This window comes from Macaca thibetana, chromosome 4 (genome assembly GCF_024542745.1).
Source record: "Macaca thibetana thibetana isolate TM-01 chromosome 4, ASM2454274v1, whole genome shotgun sequence".
Classification (NCBI taxonomy): Eukaryota; Metazoa; Chordata; class Mammalia; order Primates; family Cercopithecidae; genus Macaca; species Macaca thibetana.
The window spans coordinates 37277383-37292638 of record NC_065581.1 but is presented as its reverse complement, the minus strand read 5'-3'; the positions used below and the strand labels follow the sequence as shown (position 1 = coordinate 37292638).

Here is a 15256-nt window from a genome sequence, read left to right as displayed (position 1 = left end):
CCAAGTAGCAGCTGGGATTACAGGCACCTGCCACCACACCCAGCTAATTTTTGTATTTTTAGTAGAGATGGAGTTTCACCATGTTGGCCAGGCTGGTCTCCAACTCCCGACCTCAGGTGATCTGCCTGCCTCGACCTCCCAAAGTGCTCAGATTACAGGCATGAGCCACCGCGCCCAGCCTATGCAATGCTTTTTATTGTTATATCTAATGCAAGATAAACAGCAGGTATTTCTATTTATAGAGAGCAGAGGGAATCTGGAAGAAAATTATCAATTACCTTCCCAGCATGGTATCCGGATGAGCAGTGAAAATCTGTGGATTCACAACAAAACGTGTGCCATCTACAAGAAGCGTCACTTTCTCTGGTGCTTGGGAATGGGAATTACTGCCAAAGCCCACACTACTGTTTCCAAATCTTTCTGGAGCAATAAAAGGTTCATGGTTCCGTTTATTCCCACTTTGGAAGCAAGAACCTTTGATGTCTTCAGCAAGGGACATTATGTGAGGGAACTGAAGATTTGCTGGCTGAGAGGCATAGTCAAGCGAGAGGTCTAAAAGAACATACAAAGAAACCAAAACAACTTGAGAGCAAAAGCCTTGAGAGAAAAACCCTATCTTCTTTAAAACAACAAGCAAACACACAAAAAAACCCCCAAATTTTAGGTGTTGACAGGCAAAAAACCTCTTGCCTACAGCTAGTAAAAAGCAAGCAAACAAACTAGAGACTCATATTGGATCTCCTCCATGTACACGTGAGAGTTGGTGGAGGGAGGGGAAGAAGGCAGAATGCTCACACTTGAACATTATTTAAATCTTCTAAAGTAAACTATGTATATGGTTAAGAAAAACAGTAGAGAAGAATTTATGTGGAGGCCCAAGAGTCTCCCCTGTTATTCCCTGTACCTTCCCTGGTGTTGGTTCAGACGCAGTCGCTTTTTACTTTTCACTTCTATTGCTAAATAATACTTTTATATTTCCTGTGTTTTATTTAAGGAACCTGCTATTAATATGTGCCAAAACTATTCATTTTCAAATTCTTCAAAATTGTTTTAAAATTTATTTCCCAGAAGGGATAATGATAGTCTTTAATTTTCCAATATATTACTTTTCCTAGAAATTCACAGTAAAAGGCATTTTCACTATGTACAGGAGAATCCTAACATCACCTACACTATTTTTTCAAAAAGGCAGGTCTTACTCTCAGCAGAGAAGTTCCAGTGCAAATGACATTAGAATTCATTCGTAAAATCTGTTTCTCAGTATCACCAAAAAGCTGTTTTCTTTAAGCAATTTATTTAATTTTTTTTTTTTTTTTTTTTTTTTTTTTTTGAGATGGAGTCTCACACTGTCGCCCAGGCTGGAGTGCAGTCGTGCAATCTCAGCTCACTGCAAGCTCCACCTCCCGGGTTCACGTCATTCTCCTGCCTCAGCCTCCTGAGTAGCTGGGACTATAGGCGCCCACCACTACGCCTGGCTAATTTTTTGTATTTTTTAGTAGAGACAGGGTTTCACCAAGTTAGTCAGGATGGTCTCGATCTACTGACCTCGCAATCCGCCCGCCTCGGCCTCCCAAAGTGCTGGGATTACAGGCGTGAGGCACTTTGCCAGTTAATTTATTTAATTTTTCTACCTGGCCCATCATCTATAAAATGAGGATAAATAATGTTCACTCCATCTACCTCACAGGGCTGTTTCAATTATAAACTGAAATTAAGGATGTGAGAGCACTTAAAAATAGGCCGGGTGTGTGGCCTGCAAAGTGTTGGGATTACAGGTATGAGCCACCACACCCAGCCCTATTTTATTTTAATGTAAAAAAGGTTTTTAATGAAAAATTCCAAACATAGGAAAGCACAAACTTAATACATAAGCCCTATCACCTACATTTGGTAAGATTTGTTAACATTTTTCTACCTTTTCTTCAGGCCCTTTTTGAAAAAAAAGAAAAAAGAAAAAAATGTTATCAATACAACTGAATTACTCCCACCTGTCATGTTTATAAAATTTGTAAACAAATTCAGGAACATGATTAATGCCTATGACCTCTGGGAAATTAGTCTGATTTCCTACACTCAAGACAACCAAATAAATTGTTGGGCAGAGGACACTTAGTTTTTTTTCCCATTTGTTTGTAGATAAAAGGCAACAAAAATATAGACCAAAAACCTATTTAGAGTTCACATCCCATAGCTTCTCATAAACTTTCAATGTGGTCTCATGTTTGCACACCAAAAGCTATGCTTCCAGGTAACCCACAGGCAAGCTTGTAGCAAGAAACACTTGGATCACCAGGATAGGCTTTCACACTTGAGGTGCTGTTTATTAAAAATGAAATAGATACCTGGGCCAGGCGTGGTGGCTCATGCCTGTAATCCCAGCACTTTGGGAGGCCAAGGCGGGGAGATCGCAAGGTCAGGAGATCGAGACCATCCTGGCTAACACGGTGAAACCCCGTCTCTACTAAAAATACAAAAAATTAGCCAGGCGTGGTGGCGGGAGCTTGTAGTCCCAGCTACTCAGGAGGCTGAGGCAGGAGAATGGCGTGAACCCAGGAGGCGGAGCTTGCAGTGAGCCAAGACTGCGCCATTACACTCCAGCCTGGGCGACAGAGCGAGACTCTGTCTCAAAAAAAAAAAATAGATACCTGAATTACTAATTCAGTTCCTTATAATGCTTGATTTCTCCCCAATAATGAAGCAATTAAAATGGGTTTATTCCTAAACCCAAGGAAGAAACCTCAGGTTCTATCCTGCTTAAATGGGTGAGTAGGAAGAGAGACTCCTTGCACAAGTTCTCCCTAATGGTGTACTCTTTGACGGCAGTCATATGCTTTTCTGTCAGTTAATACACATATAGAAATAATCTCAGCCCACTCCCTCCTAGCAATGTGAAACTGGGCAAGTTACCTAAGCTTTCTAAGCCTCAGTTTCCTCATCTGTAAAACAAGGATAATAGTTGTAAGGACTAATCTGAAGTAGAGTCAGCAAATTTTCCATAAAGGGCCACAAAGTAAATATTTTAAGCTTGTGGTCAGTCTCTGCCACTACTGTAGCAGGAAGGCAGCCATAGACAATATGGACATGATGGCTGTTTCATTAAAATTTTATTTACAAAAACAGACAGATTTGACCAGTTTGCCACCCCTGATCGAAAGAATGTATGTAAAGTTCCTAGTACAGTGAATGCTCAATAGATGGTAGTTGCTATTATTGGTGCTATTGTTTTACTTAAAAGTTAAAAAGAATCTCAGTTTATTAGGAGCTTTCACATCTATTAACTTGTTAATCTACTATTCTTGTGAGGTAAGAATAATTTCTTTTTTTTTTTTTTTTTGAGACAGAGTCTCGCTCTCTTGCCCAGGCTGGAATGCAGTGGTGTGATCTAGGCTCACTGCAATCTCTGCCTCCCAGGATCGAGCGATTCTCGTGCCTCAGCCTCCCAAGTAGCTGAGATTACAGGCATCTGCCACCACGCCCGGCTAATTTTTGTATTTTTAGTAGAGATGGGGGTTTTGCCACGTTGGCCAGGCAGGCCTTGAAGTCCTGACCTCAAGTGATCCACTTACTTTGGCCTCCCAAAGTGCTAGGATTACAGGTGTGAGCCACCGCACCGGGCCTAGATAGAATATTAATAGCCTTGTTTTCCAGATTAAGAATGTGAGGCTCGCCAGCCTGGGCAAAATGGTGAAACCCTGTCTCTACCAAAAATATAAAAAATTAACTGGGTGTGGTGAATACACCTGTGGTCCCAGCTACTCGTGAGGCTGAGGTGGGAGGATCACTTGAGCCTGGGAGGCAGAGCTGCAGTGAGCCAAGATCACGCCACTGCACTCCAACCTGGGTGACAGAGTGACACCCCATCTCAAAAAAAAAAAGAAAAAAGAAAAAGCAGGGCTCAGAAAGACTAAGGATCTCATCCATGGTTACAACTAATAAGCAGCTGAGTTAGAAGTTGAATGTCTTCTGACTCCAAACCTGTGGCTGTTTGTTTGTTTGTTTTAATACCATTATCACCACATTAGATATGCTAGACTGATTAAATAAGTGGAGATTTTCTGTGAAGGTCAGCTTTATATAATTGTGATATGCAAGCTAAGCAATTAATTGGATAATTTATTTAGATTAAACACATTCATGCCTTCTGGGTAGAGTAGCTGCTTTGGTATTGGAAAGCCCCCCAAATTAAGTCAAGAGCTAATCACTGTACCTTCATTCCTGGGACCTAGAGGATAAGTAAGATTATGAGGACCAGATGAAGCCAGGCTATTTGCTTCTTTTTCTTGGGCTGCAACTGAAGTATCATCCACTAAGCAGCTGGCCTCCTGCCGCAATAACCTGTCACTGTCACTGCCACGGTGAACATTCATCCTTAGATTCTGAGTCCTGAACTGTCCGTTTGATCAGAGAGAAATCCTGGAACACAGGAATATGCATGATTTAGAACTCAAAAAACAGATTTCTAAGGACTTCCATGATATGAAAGCCAGACTAGAAAACTGACAGCTAGCATTCCTGTTCTCAGGAGAAACAGGCATCTTACACATTTTTGTGATTTTTAGATTAATAGGAATTGGGCTGATTTAAATGGTCTTTATCAAATCACTAAGAATGCAGATAAACTTGTTACCAGGGAATAATTTTATCCATGAACAGACATCAGATTCACTGACTTCGGCCACATTCATGATCAATTCTACATTAAATGGTGGTACAATAATTTTGTGGTATTCACATTACAGAGACATAGGGTAGCAGGGAGTTCAAATTTCAACTAAAGAAAACCTATGTTTTTCTAAATTGACACATATGCTTTTGCAACAGTTAAGCACTAGGATATTAAAAAACAATCACAACCTTAAAGCCAGTATGAGAATCATCTGAGCTGAAGAAAAAAGCTAATTCTGATTGTAGTGCTCAAGTTCTCCTTTTTTATCTCCCCTTTTCTCTCTTTCACTTTGTATACCTTATGCTCAATCCCGAAACCCCACCTCAGAATCACACTGACTACAAAGCTAATCATGTCATTCATCTCTCTCGAAAGCAGTGCAAAGTCCCCATGACCAACACACACTATGTAACTGCCACGTGCAAGACCCCCAATGATCAGGCAGGATGGAGACGCCACAGCAGCCACACAGGGGTCTTCATAACTTTCTGCTGGTTAATCATGCCCTGCAACCCCTCCATCCTCGATGGTGGCTAAACTACTCAAAATATTCCTGAAGTTCACTCTACTTAACACTTCCACAGTTTACACTGTACAAGTTTCCACTGGCATTCTGGTGGAAGAATCATCTTAAATCATCAGTAATTTGTATGCATACGGATTACATGCGTAATAATATTTTAGGAAACAGGAAGCTCACTAAGGGCAGTAATGCTTTTTAATGCTCTGAATTTCCTGGTATACCAAGCATGTGGTAGGTGCCAATAAACATCTATAAAAAATAAACATGATATCTGTAATGTAAATTAAATTTTGAATCCCTTCATAATGTATATTAAAATATTTTTAGCATAAAATTGATCAGTTTATGCCCTGGTCCAAGTTTTCACTTAGATGAAATGTAAAAATGACCACTTTGATAAGATGGATAGAGGAATACGCCTGAAAATAAATCATGCTAAAGAAGAGATACTTTCAGTTGATGAAATCTTTCTCAGACAATGGCTCTTATAAAGCAAATTGAAGGAATAAAGTGAATGTATTGATAGAAAACCTTCAATGTGACTACAGCTTTTTTCACAATTATCCTTTCTTAAAAAAAAGTATTTATATTACAAAAATGCAGTCATTTAAAGTTGATGCTTGGCGACTGGTAAAGTCAAACAGAACCACAGATGCCTTCAAGTTTGGCTCAGATGTCAAAATCAAGTCTAGAGAATAAGATAAAGAATGAGGTCCATGGAATTGGAAAGAACATTACCAAAGACGGTCTGCTTCTTTAATCTTAACTGGTTTTAAACCATAATGTTCCAATCTACTTACAGCTCCTCTAGCTGCTCAAGAACCAAGTTCAAACTTCTCTTTGTTGTACTCAAAAAGATCTCTTGAACCAACACACAATAAGCTTGACTAAGCCTGCCTCTTGAGAACGTGCATGGACTAGACTGTATAAGCCACTTAATTTAATCTCATAATGTAAGAAAATCATTTTGTTATCATGGAATAAAAAATGTCCTAGTTTATAAAACCAGGGCTCCAAAATCAGTTTAATTTATATATGGTGAATTAATAAATGGATGTACTTGGAGTTTAGCAGGGTAGGTATCACCAGTGAGGGAAAATAAAGTAACTTTCTCAGCACTTAAAAGGTATTTGCATTTAATTAATTTTTATTGTAAGTAATACACAGATATATTCCCAAGAAAATTCAAACCTTATAGATAATGTGAAAAAGGACCTTTTGATCATCATTCCCAATCCCAGTCATTTCTCCAAGTAACTATCATTACTTGGTATGAATCCTTTTAGACTTCATTAAAATGCATATTTATTATACAGATATACTGGGGAAAGCATATAGTTTTTTTAAAAACACACAAATTATACACTATATGCATCATTCTCATTCTCTAATGTTTTTCTAAATGTTCTTGAGAACCATCTATGATTGAAGATTGAGATCTAGTTCATTTGTTTTTAAGGGCTGTATAATATTCTACTAATACAATTTTACTCTCCTCCCTATGAATATTTAAGTTGTTTATAACAAACAAATGCTTTGATGAATAAGATCAGAGTGTACTATGGAACTCCAAGAGAGGATTCAATTTGCAGAGTTTTCCCAAATGGATTTGGTTTCAGAATTTCTTTTTTCAAGAAATCCTTCAGGGCCGGGCGCAGTGGCTCACGCCTGTAATCCCAGCACTTTGGGAGGCCAAGGTGGGCGGATCACAAGGTCAGGAGATCGAGACCATCCTGGCTAACACGGTGAAACCCCATCTCTATTAAAAATACAAAAAATTACCCGGGCGTGGTGGGGGAGCACCTGTAGTCCCAGCTACTCAGGAGGCTGAGGCAGGAGAATGGCGTGAACCTGGGAGGTGGAGGTTGCAGTGAGCCAGCCTGGGTGAAAGTGCAAAACTCCGCCTCAAAAAAAAAAAAAAAGAAAAGGAAGAAATTTATTTTTTTCGGCCGGGCGCGGTGGCTCAAGCCTGTAATCCCAGCACTTTGGGAGGCCGAGGCGGGCGGATCACAAGGTCAGGAGATCGAGACCACAGTGAAACCCCGTCTCTACTAAAAATACAAAAAAATTAGCCGGGCGCGGTGGCGGGCGCCTGTAGTCCCAGCTACTCAGGAGGCTGAGGCAGGAGAATGGCGGGAACCCGGGAGGCGGAGCTTGCAGTGAGCCGAGATCGCGCCACTGCACTCCAGCCTGGGCAACAGCGTGAGACTCCGTCTCAAAAAAAAAAAAAAAAAAAAAAAAAAAAAGAAATTTATTTTTTTCAGAGACAGAGTCTCTCACTCGTTGCACAGGCCGGAGTGCAATGGTGTGATCTCCGCTCACTGCAACCTCCACCTCCCAGGTTCACACCATGCTCCTGTCTCAGCCTCCCGAGTAGATGGGATTACAGTCACCCACCACCATACCCTGCTAATTTTTGTATTTTTAGTAGACACGAGGTTTCACCATGTTGGCCCGGCTGGTCTCAAACTCCTGACCTCAGGTGATCCACCCACCTCAGCCTCCTAAAGTGCTGGGATTACAGGTGTGAGAGACCACGCCCAACCCAGGATTAATGTTTAATGGCACATACTTTCAGATAGCACCTAACCCAGCATTTCCCAAAGTCCCCTATAAACTCTATTTCCTCTAAAATCCCAGAATGATGGAACAAAAATCTCTTGACCTATGGAACCTAAGAAGCAAACTGACACCGAGTTCTTCAACAAACCAGAGCAGGCAGTTTAAATATAATAGTAAGGTTTCTATTCCCTTTCCAGCATGGATGCTTCATTCAACTTTGAATGATATTTTCATTGCCTACCCTGGTTCACTTCTGTAGCCATCCCGCAAATGAATCTTGGTCCTCAGAACAGATTGAAGGGGGGAAAAAAAAGAAAGAAAAAAAGGCAAGGCGCAGTGGCTCACACCTGTAATCTCAGAACTTTGGGAGGCCAAGGCAGGAGGATCTCTTGAGCCTGAGAGTTCAAGACCAGCCTGGGTAATACAGTAAGACCTCATCCCTAAAAAAAATTTAAAAATTAGCCAGACGTGGTGGCGCATGCCTGTAGTCCCAGCTACTTGGGAGGCTGAGGCGGGAGGATGATTAAGCCCAGGAGGTTGAGGCTGTAGTGAACTGTGTTTTACCACTGCACTCCAGCCTGAGCAGCAGAGCAAGACCCTGTTTCAAAAAAAAAAGAAAGAAGAAAAGAAGCAAAACACAGCCAGGCACAGTGGCTCACCCCTGTCATCCCAGCACTTTGGGAGGCCGAGGCAGGCAGATCACGAGGTCAGAAGATTGAGACCATCCTGGCCAACATGGTGAAACCCCATATCTACTAAAAATACATTAGCTGGGTGTGGTGGTGTGCACCTGTAGTCACAGCTACTCAGGAGGCTGAGGCAGGAGAATCGCTTGAACCCCGGAGGCGGAGATTACAGTGAGCCGAGACCACTCCAGCCTGGGTGACAGAGAGAGACTCCGTCTCAAAAAAAAAAAAGAAAAGAAACAAACAAACAAAACACTTCAACAACAATATAATTCTCTATTGCTGCAAAACTATTTTTTGATCAACAGAACTCTGAAGGTCACAGCAATGTGAAAGAACCAAAGGTTCACCACCCTCTGTTATAGCTTAACAGTAACTGAAGAGACTGCTTTGGAAAAGCAGCAAGAGTTAAAAATATATTAATAATGGAACCCAGAATATACAGCTGTGAAGCAAAGAAAACTTAACATCCAGCAAGCCCAGTTTATGCTTCACTTCCATACATTCTGTGAAAGCATTTTACATACTCTAAAGAGCTATATATTTTAACAGTATATATTTTATTATTTATTTCACAGGCTTCCCATGAAGGCCCATAATTTGTTGAATCTTGATTTTACTGACCTGGAACAGCAAAACAGTTTTAGCACCATCATCTATCCATCTTGGAAAATTTACATACAGTCTTTGATAGTGGAATTATCTCCACATATTCCTTGCACCTAAAAAAGAATGCACTGGTTTCTCTCTAGAACAGTCATCTTGAGTATGAATCTACAATAACCTGTAGATAATAAATTTGTATATTTTCTTATTTGCAATTTCTCCTAGTCAATTATTTCTGAACAAGATATTTACCTAGATCACTATTCCCTTAAATTCAATATCCTACCATTGAGCTACTCAGATTTAAAAAAAAAACAAAAAAACTAGTTGGAATGGGGTGGGGGCAATAATATTGATGTATCTCAAAAGTATAATGCTTTCATACTGTTTTTTTGTTTTTGTTTTTGAGACGGAATCTCGCCCTTCTTGCCCAGGCTGGAGTGCAGTGGTACGATCTCAGCTCACTGCAACCTCCGTCTCCCCGGTTCAAGGGATTCTCCTGCCTCAGCCTCCCAAGTAGCTGGGATTACAGGTGCGCACCACCACACCTGGCTACTTTTTGTATTTTTAGTACAGACGGGGCTTCATCATGGTGGCCAGGATGGTCTCGATCTCCTGACCTCGTGATTCATCCGCCTCAGCCTCCCAAAGTGCTGGGATTACAGGCGTGAGCCACCGTTTCTTAATAGTGCAAAGACATGATCTTTTAAAAAGCAGTACCCTCATTTATACTTAAGACCATATCTCCACTCTGTGTAGGAAGTGGAAGGTGAAGATGAAGTAGGATGCCACAGAATTTGGTAAATAAGCTAATTTGCCCTTAACCCATACCCCATAATCAAACTTAAGAAGTAATTATATCTTTGCCAAACCTTCATTCCAAACTGAAAAATCCTAGCCCTTCCAGTCTGTTCTTATGTGAAAACCACTTGGTCTAGTTTCATTGTGCTTTTCTTTATGCATGCTAATATTAGAGAACTCTGCTAATGTTTTCTATTAAGCAGGTTTTCTGTTTTGCTGCACATAATGCTGTCTGGTGACACCCAGAATTTCTGGGAATAGGTTAAAATGGGATGACGGTTGGGGGAGGGGAAACGGAGGGGGATGGGGGAAATCTAAAATGTCTACAAGACCTCCTTCTAGTACTATTATTAACTCACAGTAAGAGGCTACCATATTCCAAAAGTACTGAGTCTCTACAAAAGATAAGAAATTAGCTGGGTGTGTGATGATGTACACTTGTCTCAGCTGCTCAGGAGGCTGTGGCAGGAGGATCACTTGAGCCTGGGAGGTCAAGGCTGTAGTAACCCATTATCATGCCATTGTACTCCAACCCCGGGTGACAGAGCAAGACCTAGTCTCTCTCATTCATTCATCAATCGAGTTTATACTGGTATTTTCAGTTCAAATTTAATACTGGTTTTTCCTAACTCATTTTATATTAGTGTATCTTTTCCCTCACATTGAAATTCTTGATTCATAGACTAGTTTCAGAATTATAATGTCAAATTACTAGTAACAATAAACCTAGTACGTTTAGGTGTTTTGATTGGGGGGGGCAGTTCTTTTTGTCCTTAAAGCATATCCCACTAAGGATATAGTCAGCATGCTATATTCAAAAGTTACTGTATATTTTTTCTCTGTATGTTCTGTAAGGTAGGTTCATTTGTTTCCCTTTATATTCAATTATTGCATTTTTCCATTATTTTTAAAATGTATTTCCTGAATATGTAAAACATTTACACGGTTCAGAAGTTGAAGACCCATAAAAAAGGAATGTTCAGAGAAGTCTCTGTCCTTCCCCCTTTCCCTCTCAATCTGTTCCTATTTATTCCCTGCAGATAACCAGTTGTCTTAGTCCATTTGTGCTGCTATAAGCAAAGTGCCTGAGACTGGGTAATTTATAAAGAACAGAAATTTCTTTTCTCACAGTTCTGGAGGCTAAGAAATCCAAGCAAGATTAAGATGCTGGCAAATCGGGTGTCTGGTGAGGTCCTGTTCCTCAAAGATGATTGTGTCTAGACATCCTCACATGATGGAAGGAAAAGGGCTAGCTAGGTTCCTTCAATCCCCTTTTATAAGGCCTGATCACCTCCTAAAGGTCTCCCCTCTCAATGGTGTCACCTTGGGGGTTTAACTTCCAACATAACAATTTTGGAGGGACATATACATTCAAAATACAGCACTGGTTTTGTTAGTTTATCTTGCATGTTTTGTATGTTTCTCTTTGCAGATATAAGCAAATATATGTGTATATATACATATATTCTTAACTCCTTTTTTCTCTTATACAAAAGATAGAATACCATATTCTACCAAATAAAATACTCTATTTTGTACCTTGTTATATTACTTAACAGTATATCCTAGAGATCACTCCATGGGAGTTCATACAGATCTTCCTCGTTCTTTATTATGTCTGCGTAATACTACACTGTGTAGCTATTAATATGCAGAGATTAGATACAGAAAAGGGAAAAAGGGCATTCCAGGCAAGATGAATGACAAATAACTGGCAGGTAAATAAGAATAAACAAGGCTTTATTAGTATATGAAAGAGAAAGTAAACCAATCAGGCTAGAGTGAAGGATTAATGCAAAAGGGTGGGAAAAATCAAGGTTACTACTATATCATACAATTCTAGGGAAGACCATGCACATCGTCATCTAAGGAACTGTATAAAGCACAGCTTAGATAGTTGTACACACTACCTTGGGTAAAGCTAAAGACGAAAAGTTGGGGCCAGTTTACAGAGGCACTTAGATTATAAGGTAAAATAGGATTTTGTCTTGTAGCCAAAGCTTCTGCAGGAAGGTGTCATGTTCAAAATGTTGCTTTAAGATAAGTAAGACCACAAACAGACTGGAGGGGGCTATAAGAGGAGGCTACTTAAATTGTCTAGGTGTGAGGTAGTAAGGATCTTATTGGGCTGACGGCAAAGAAAAGGGTATTACCTAAGACACGGTCTTGCTCACCTTCAAAGAGCTTACAATCTAGTTGTTGAGATAATGTATTATTTTTAAGAGTTACATAATACAGAAGTGATATTTTAGAATCAGAAGAGACCTCAGTGATCATATTGTCCAGTGGTTCTCAAATCCAGCTGATAATCAGAATCACTGAGAGGAACTTGTTAAAACATCTTCTTGGGCCCCATTCCCCAGAGATTCTTATTCAATACGTCTTTAGTTGGGTCTGGAGAATCTGAATTTGTGACACACTCCTCAAGTGATCTCCCACTGACTGGCGATGTCTGTGGACTGCTGTTCCAGTATCATCTTTTCATTTCATGGACGAAAAGTTGAATCACAACAATATTCTTTTCCAAGAATATTCAAAGAGATTACAATCTAGGGGTTGGGAAGCCTTTTTAATCAAGACCCAAAACCCAAAAGCTAAATGAGAAAGACAAATCTGACCACAAAACATTTAAAAACTTTTGTATGGCAAAGGATCCTGTAAACAAAGACAAGAGACTTGAAAAACTGTATCTGTAACAGACTACGAAGAGTTGTTATCATAATACTCCACAAGGGTTATGAAAATACATGAAACTAACACAACAGAAAAATGGCGAAGGATGGAAAAGGGGCAAATACCCAAAAGAGAGTTGGTGAAGCTATATTAATAGCCTACAAAATAGAATTTAAGGCAAAAAACTACACAAGCTTGGCAAGGCAGAAAATTCAAAGGATATCTGTGGACAGGACTATTTCTGTTCCTCATTTCTACCTTGGAAAAAAATCGTAACAAGAGAAGTAGGAGAGAAGAAGGCATTACAATTCCACAGGAAAGCTGGTACTCCTCTGACTCCACTTCCCTTTTCCTTCCTTCTTCTCTACAGATCACAGGCCAGGCTAACAAGCTGACAGATAAAAGTACAATGACAGAGTGACAAGATTAGAATTGCTTGGATAAATTTTCCTGTCTCCTCTATTTGACACTCCTAACTTACTACCCTCAGAACTTTTTTGTCAATATAACTTACGTTGAAAGACAGCTTTTGTGCACATAAAAGACTATATGAGTTACTTGGATTTACATTAAGACCTTAAGTTCAGTATATTAACAGTCTAAAGACCCTTAAATATTTTTTATAACTGTATCAGCCTAATTACCTAATTTAAAAATATTAATGTACTACATATAAAAAGATTTAAAGAACCATATAATAAAAACTCTTGTACCCACCTCCAGTTTAAATATAAAACATGAATCCCCTAAATTTGGCATTCCCATCAAACATCTTCAGTACATTTAGCTTAATATATGCTCTTTTCCTATGTTAGCACTTCAAATGCCTACCAAGCAAATCTGTAAATACTCAAAAAGCTCTGGTAGATGTTTAAAAAATTAAACTTATAAATATAGTGTACATAAAAAGGTCCTAAATATTACAACACTTTTCAAACTTAGCAAAGTTTTCTGGCATTCTTAAACTAATAATCAAATCTAAACGCAATTACTCAAGACCATATCTTAAATGAGAATCACAAATTAATCTGCTAGATTCTTTCATATGTCAAATTACTGCAAACATTACATCCTAAGTCCAGATGGACTTAAACTTTATTGATTTAACACATATCATGCACTATATATTATTTAAGTACTTTATAAATATTATTTAATACTCAAAAAACTTTATGAGGTAGATGCCATTGTTACCCTCATTTTACACATAAGAAAACTGAGGGAAGAAGGAGGTTAAGGAAAGCTCCCACAGTCACAAAGCTAACAAGCAGTGGAGCCAGACTTCTGGCTTCATAGTCTATGCTGTTTACCACCATGCAGTGCCACTGCTTCTTACAGGTATAATTCACTTCAACATTTCTATGTAAGTTTTACAGGACTGGAAATATGATTCCAAGAAGAGCTGGGGCTAGGACATATAATCTTTCTGTGCTGATAATGGGCACATCTAGCACCTTTCCTCTTTAAATAATTGCTACAACAGAGCCTCTAAATCAAATACCGCTAGATGGGGGTTGATTTTACAATCTGAATTCAAATGAAGATCTAATTGTGAGGCCGGGTTCGGTGGCTCATGCCTGTAATCCCAACACTTTGGGAGGCTGAGGTAGGTGGATCACTTGAGGTCAGCAGTTTGAAACCAGCCTGACCAGCATGGCAGTTCGAGACCAGCCTGGCCAACATGGTGAAACCCTGTCTCTATTAAAAGTACAAAAAAATTAGCTGGGTGTGGTGGTGGGACCTGTAGTTCTAGCTACGCAGGAGGCCGAGGCAGGAGAATTGCTGGAACCTGTGAGGTGGAGGTTGCACTGAGCTGAGATCACGCCACTGTACTCCAGCCTGGGCTACAGGCTCCATCTCAGGAAAAAGAAAAAAAAAGATATCTAATTCTGCTGTAACTTCTTTCAACTTTATTACCTAAATACTGGTTAGATGGAATTCTACAATTTCCATGTGGGGTGCTTCCTCTTTTGATTGAACTTAACTAGTTAAGGTCATTCTAATGAAACCTTAAGGAGAACAATCCGAGGCACATAATAGGTCAAAGAAAGCTCACAACTCCTACGAAAAAGCTGGTCAACATACAATAGAATTTCCAGGGTAACGTCTTCAATGTCCAGGATACTCCTCTACTTGGCTATTACCTAAAACTCTCTAAAGGAACAACTACATAGGCTGTAAAGAATAATTCAAAGACAAACTTCTAGGAAATCCAAGGGATATACTATTAGTAATAACATTTTTTAAAGCAGTGCAATTAAAAAATTGAAAGTATATTAGCCAATACAGTAGATTATTTTATAGAAAAGAGCTAAGCATTTATATGGCAAGAAAAGAGCTGAAGGCTTTAGAGGACAGATCCATAAATCAGTACTGTAGTAACAGAGCTAACATGTAGAAAATTCATGTTTATAGACAATCCACAAATCACTGTCAGAAGACAGTGTAAAGGTCATCTAGTTAAAGGACCAGCACCAATTGCTGTCAAAAGCTTTCATGCAGTCTTGTCAAAAATTAGTCCAATGTAGATAATGTAACCCACACACCATTTTCTGAGTCCTAAGACACTTGACACTAAGACATCATCAATCTAATAACTTTTTAGGAAAAAGAAGCACTATTATATTTTTAGTAGAGATGGGGTTTCACTACATTGGCCAGGCAGGTCTTGAACTCCTGACCTTGATCAAGTGATCTACCCACCTCGGCCTCCCAAAGTGCTGGGATTACAGGTGTGGG

At 39.5% G+C, this 15256-nt stretch overlaps 2 protein-coding genes across 6 annotated transcripts in view; both read right to left on the bottom strand.

Moving 5' to 3' along the window:
- The window catches only part of SRSF3 (serine and arginine rich splicing factor 3), a 400608-nt gene that overhangs the window by 126241 nt on the left and 259111 nt on the right, over positions 1–15256 (bottom strand). The window lies entirely within an intron of this gene.
- Positions 1–15256, bottom strand: part of KCTD20 (potassium channel tetramerization domain containing 20) — a 55943-nt gene that overhangs the window by 15581 nt on the left and 25106 nt on the right. For 2 of the 5 annotated variants that reach the window (XM_050787715.1, XM_050787712.1), the window contains exons 2-3: positions 4208–4413; positions 279–552 (exon numbers count right to left, since the gene is read on the bottom strand). In XM_050787715.1, the coding sequence (XP_050643672.1) occupies positions 279–552; positions 4208–4367 (434 nt within the window). In that variant the 5' untranslated portion in view covers positions 4368–4413. Of the gene's footprint in view, positions 1–278; positions 553–4207; positions 4414–6971; positions 7094–9061; positions 9160–15256 lie in introns of those variants that run through there. The other 3 variants (XM_050787714.1, XM_050787713.1, XM_050787716.1) reach the window with 3 other exon arrangements.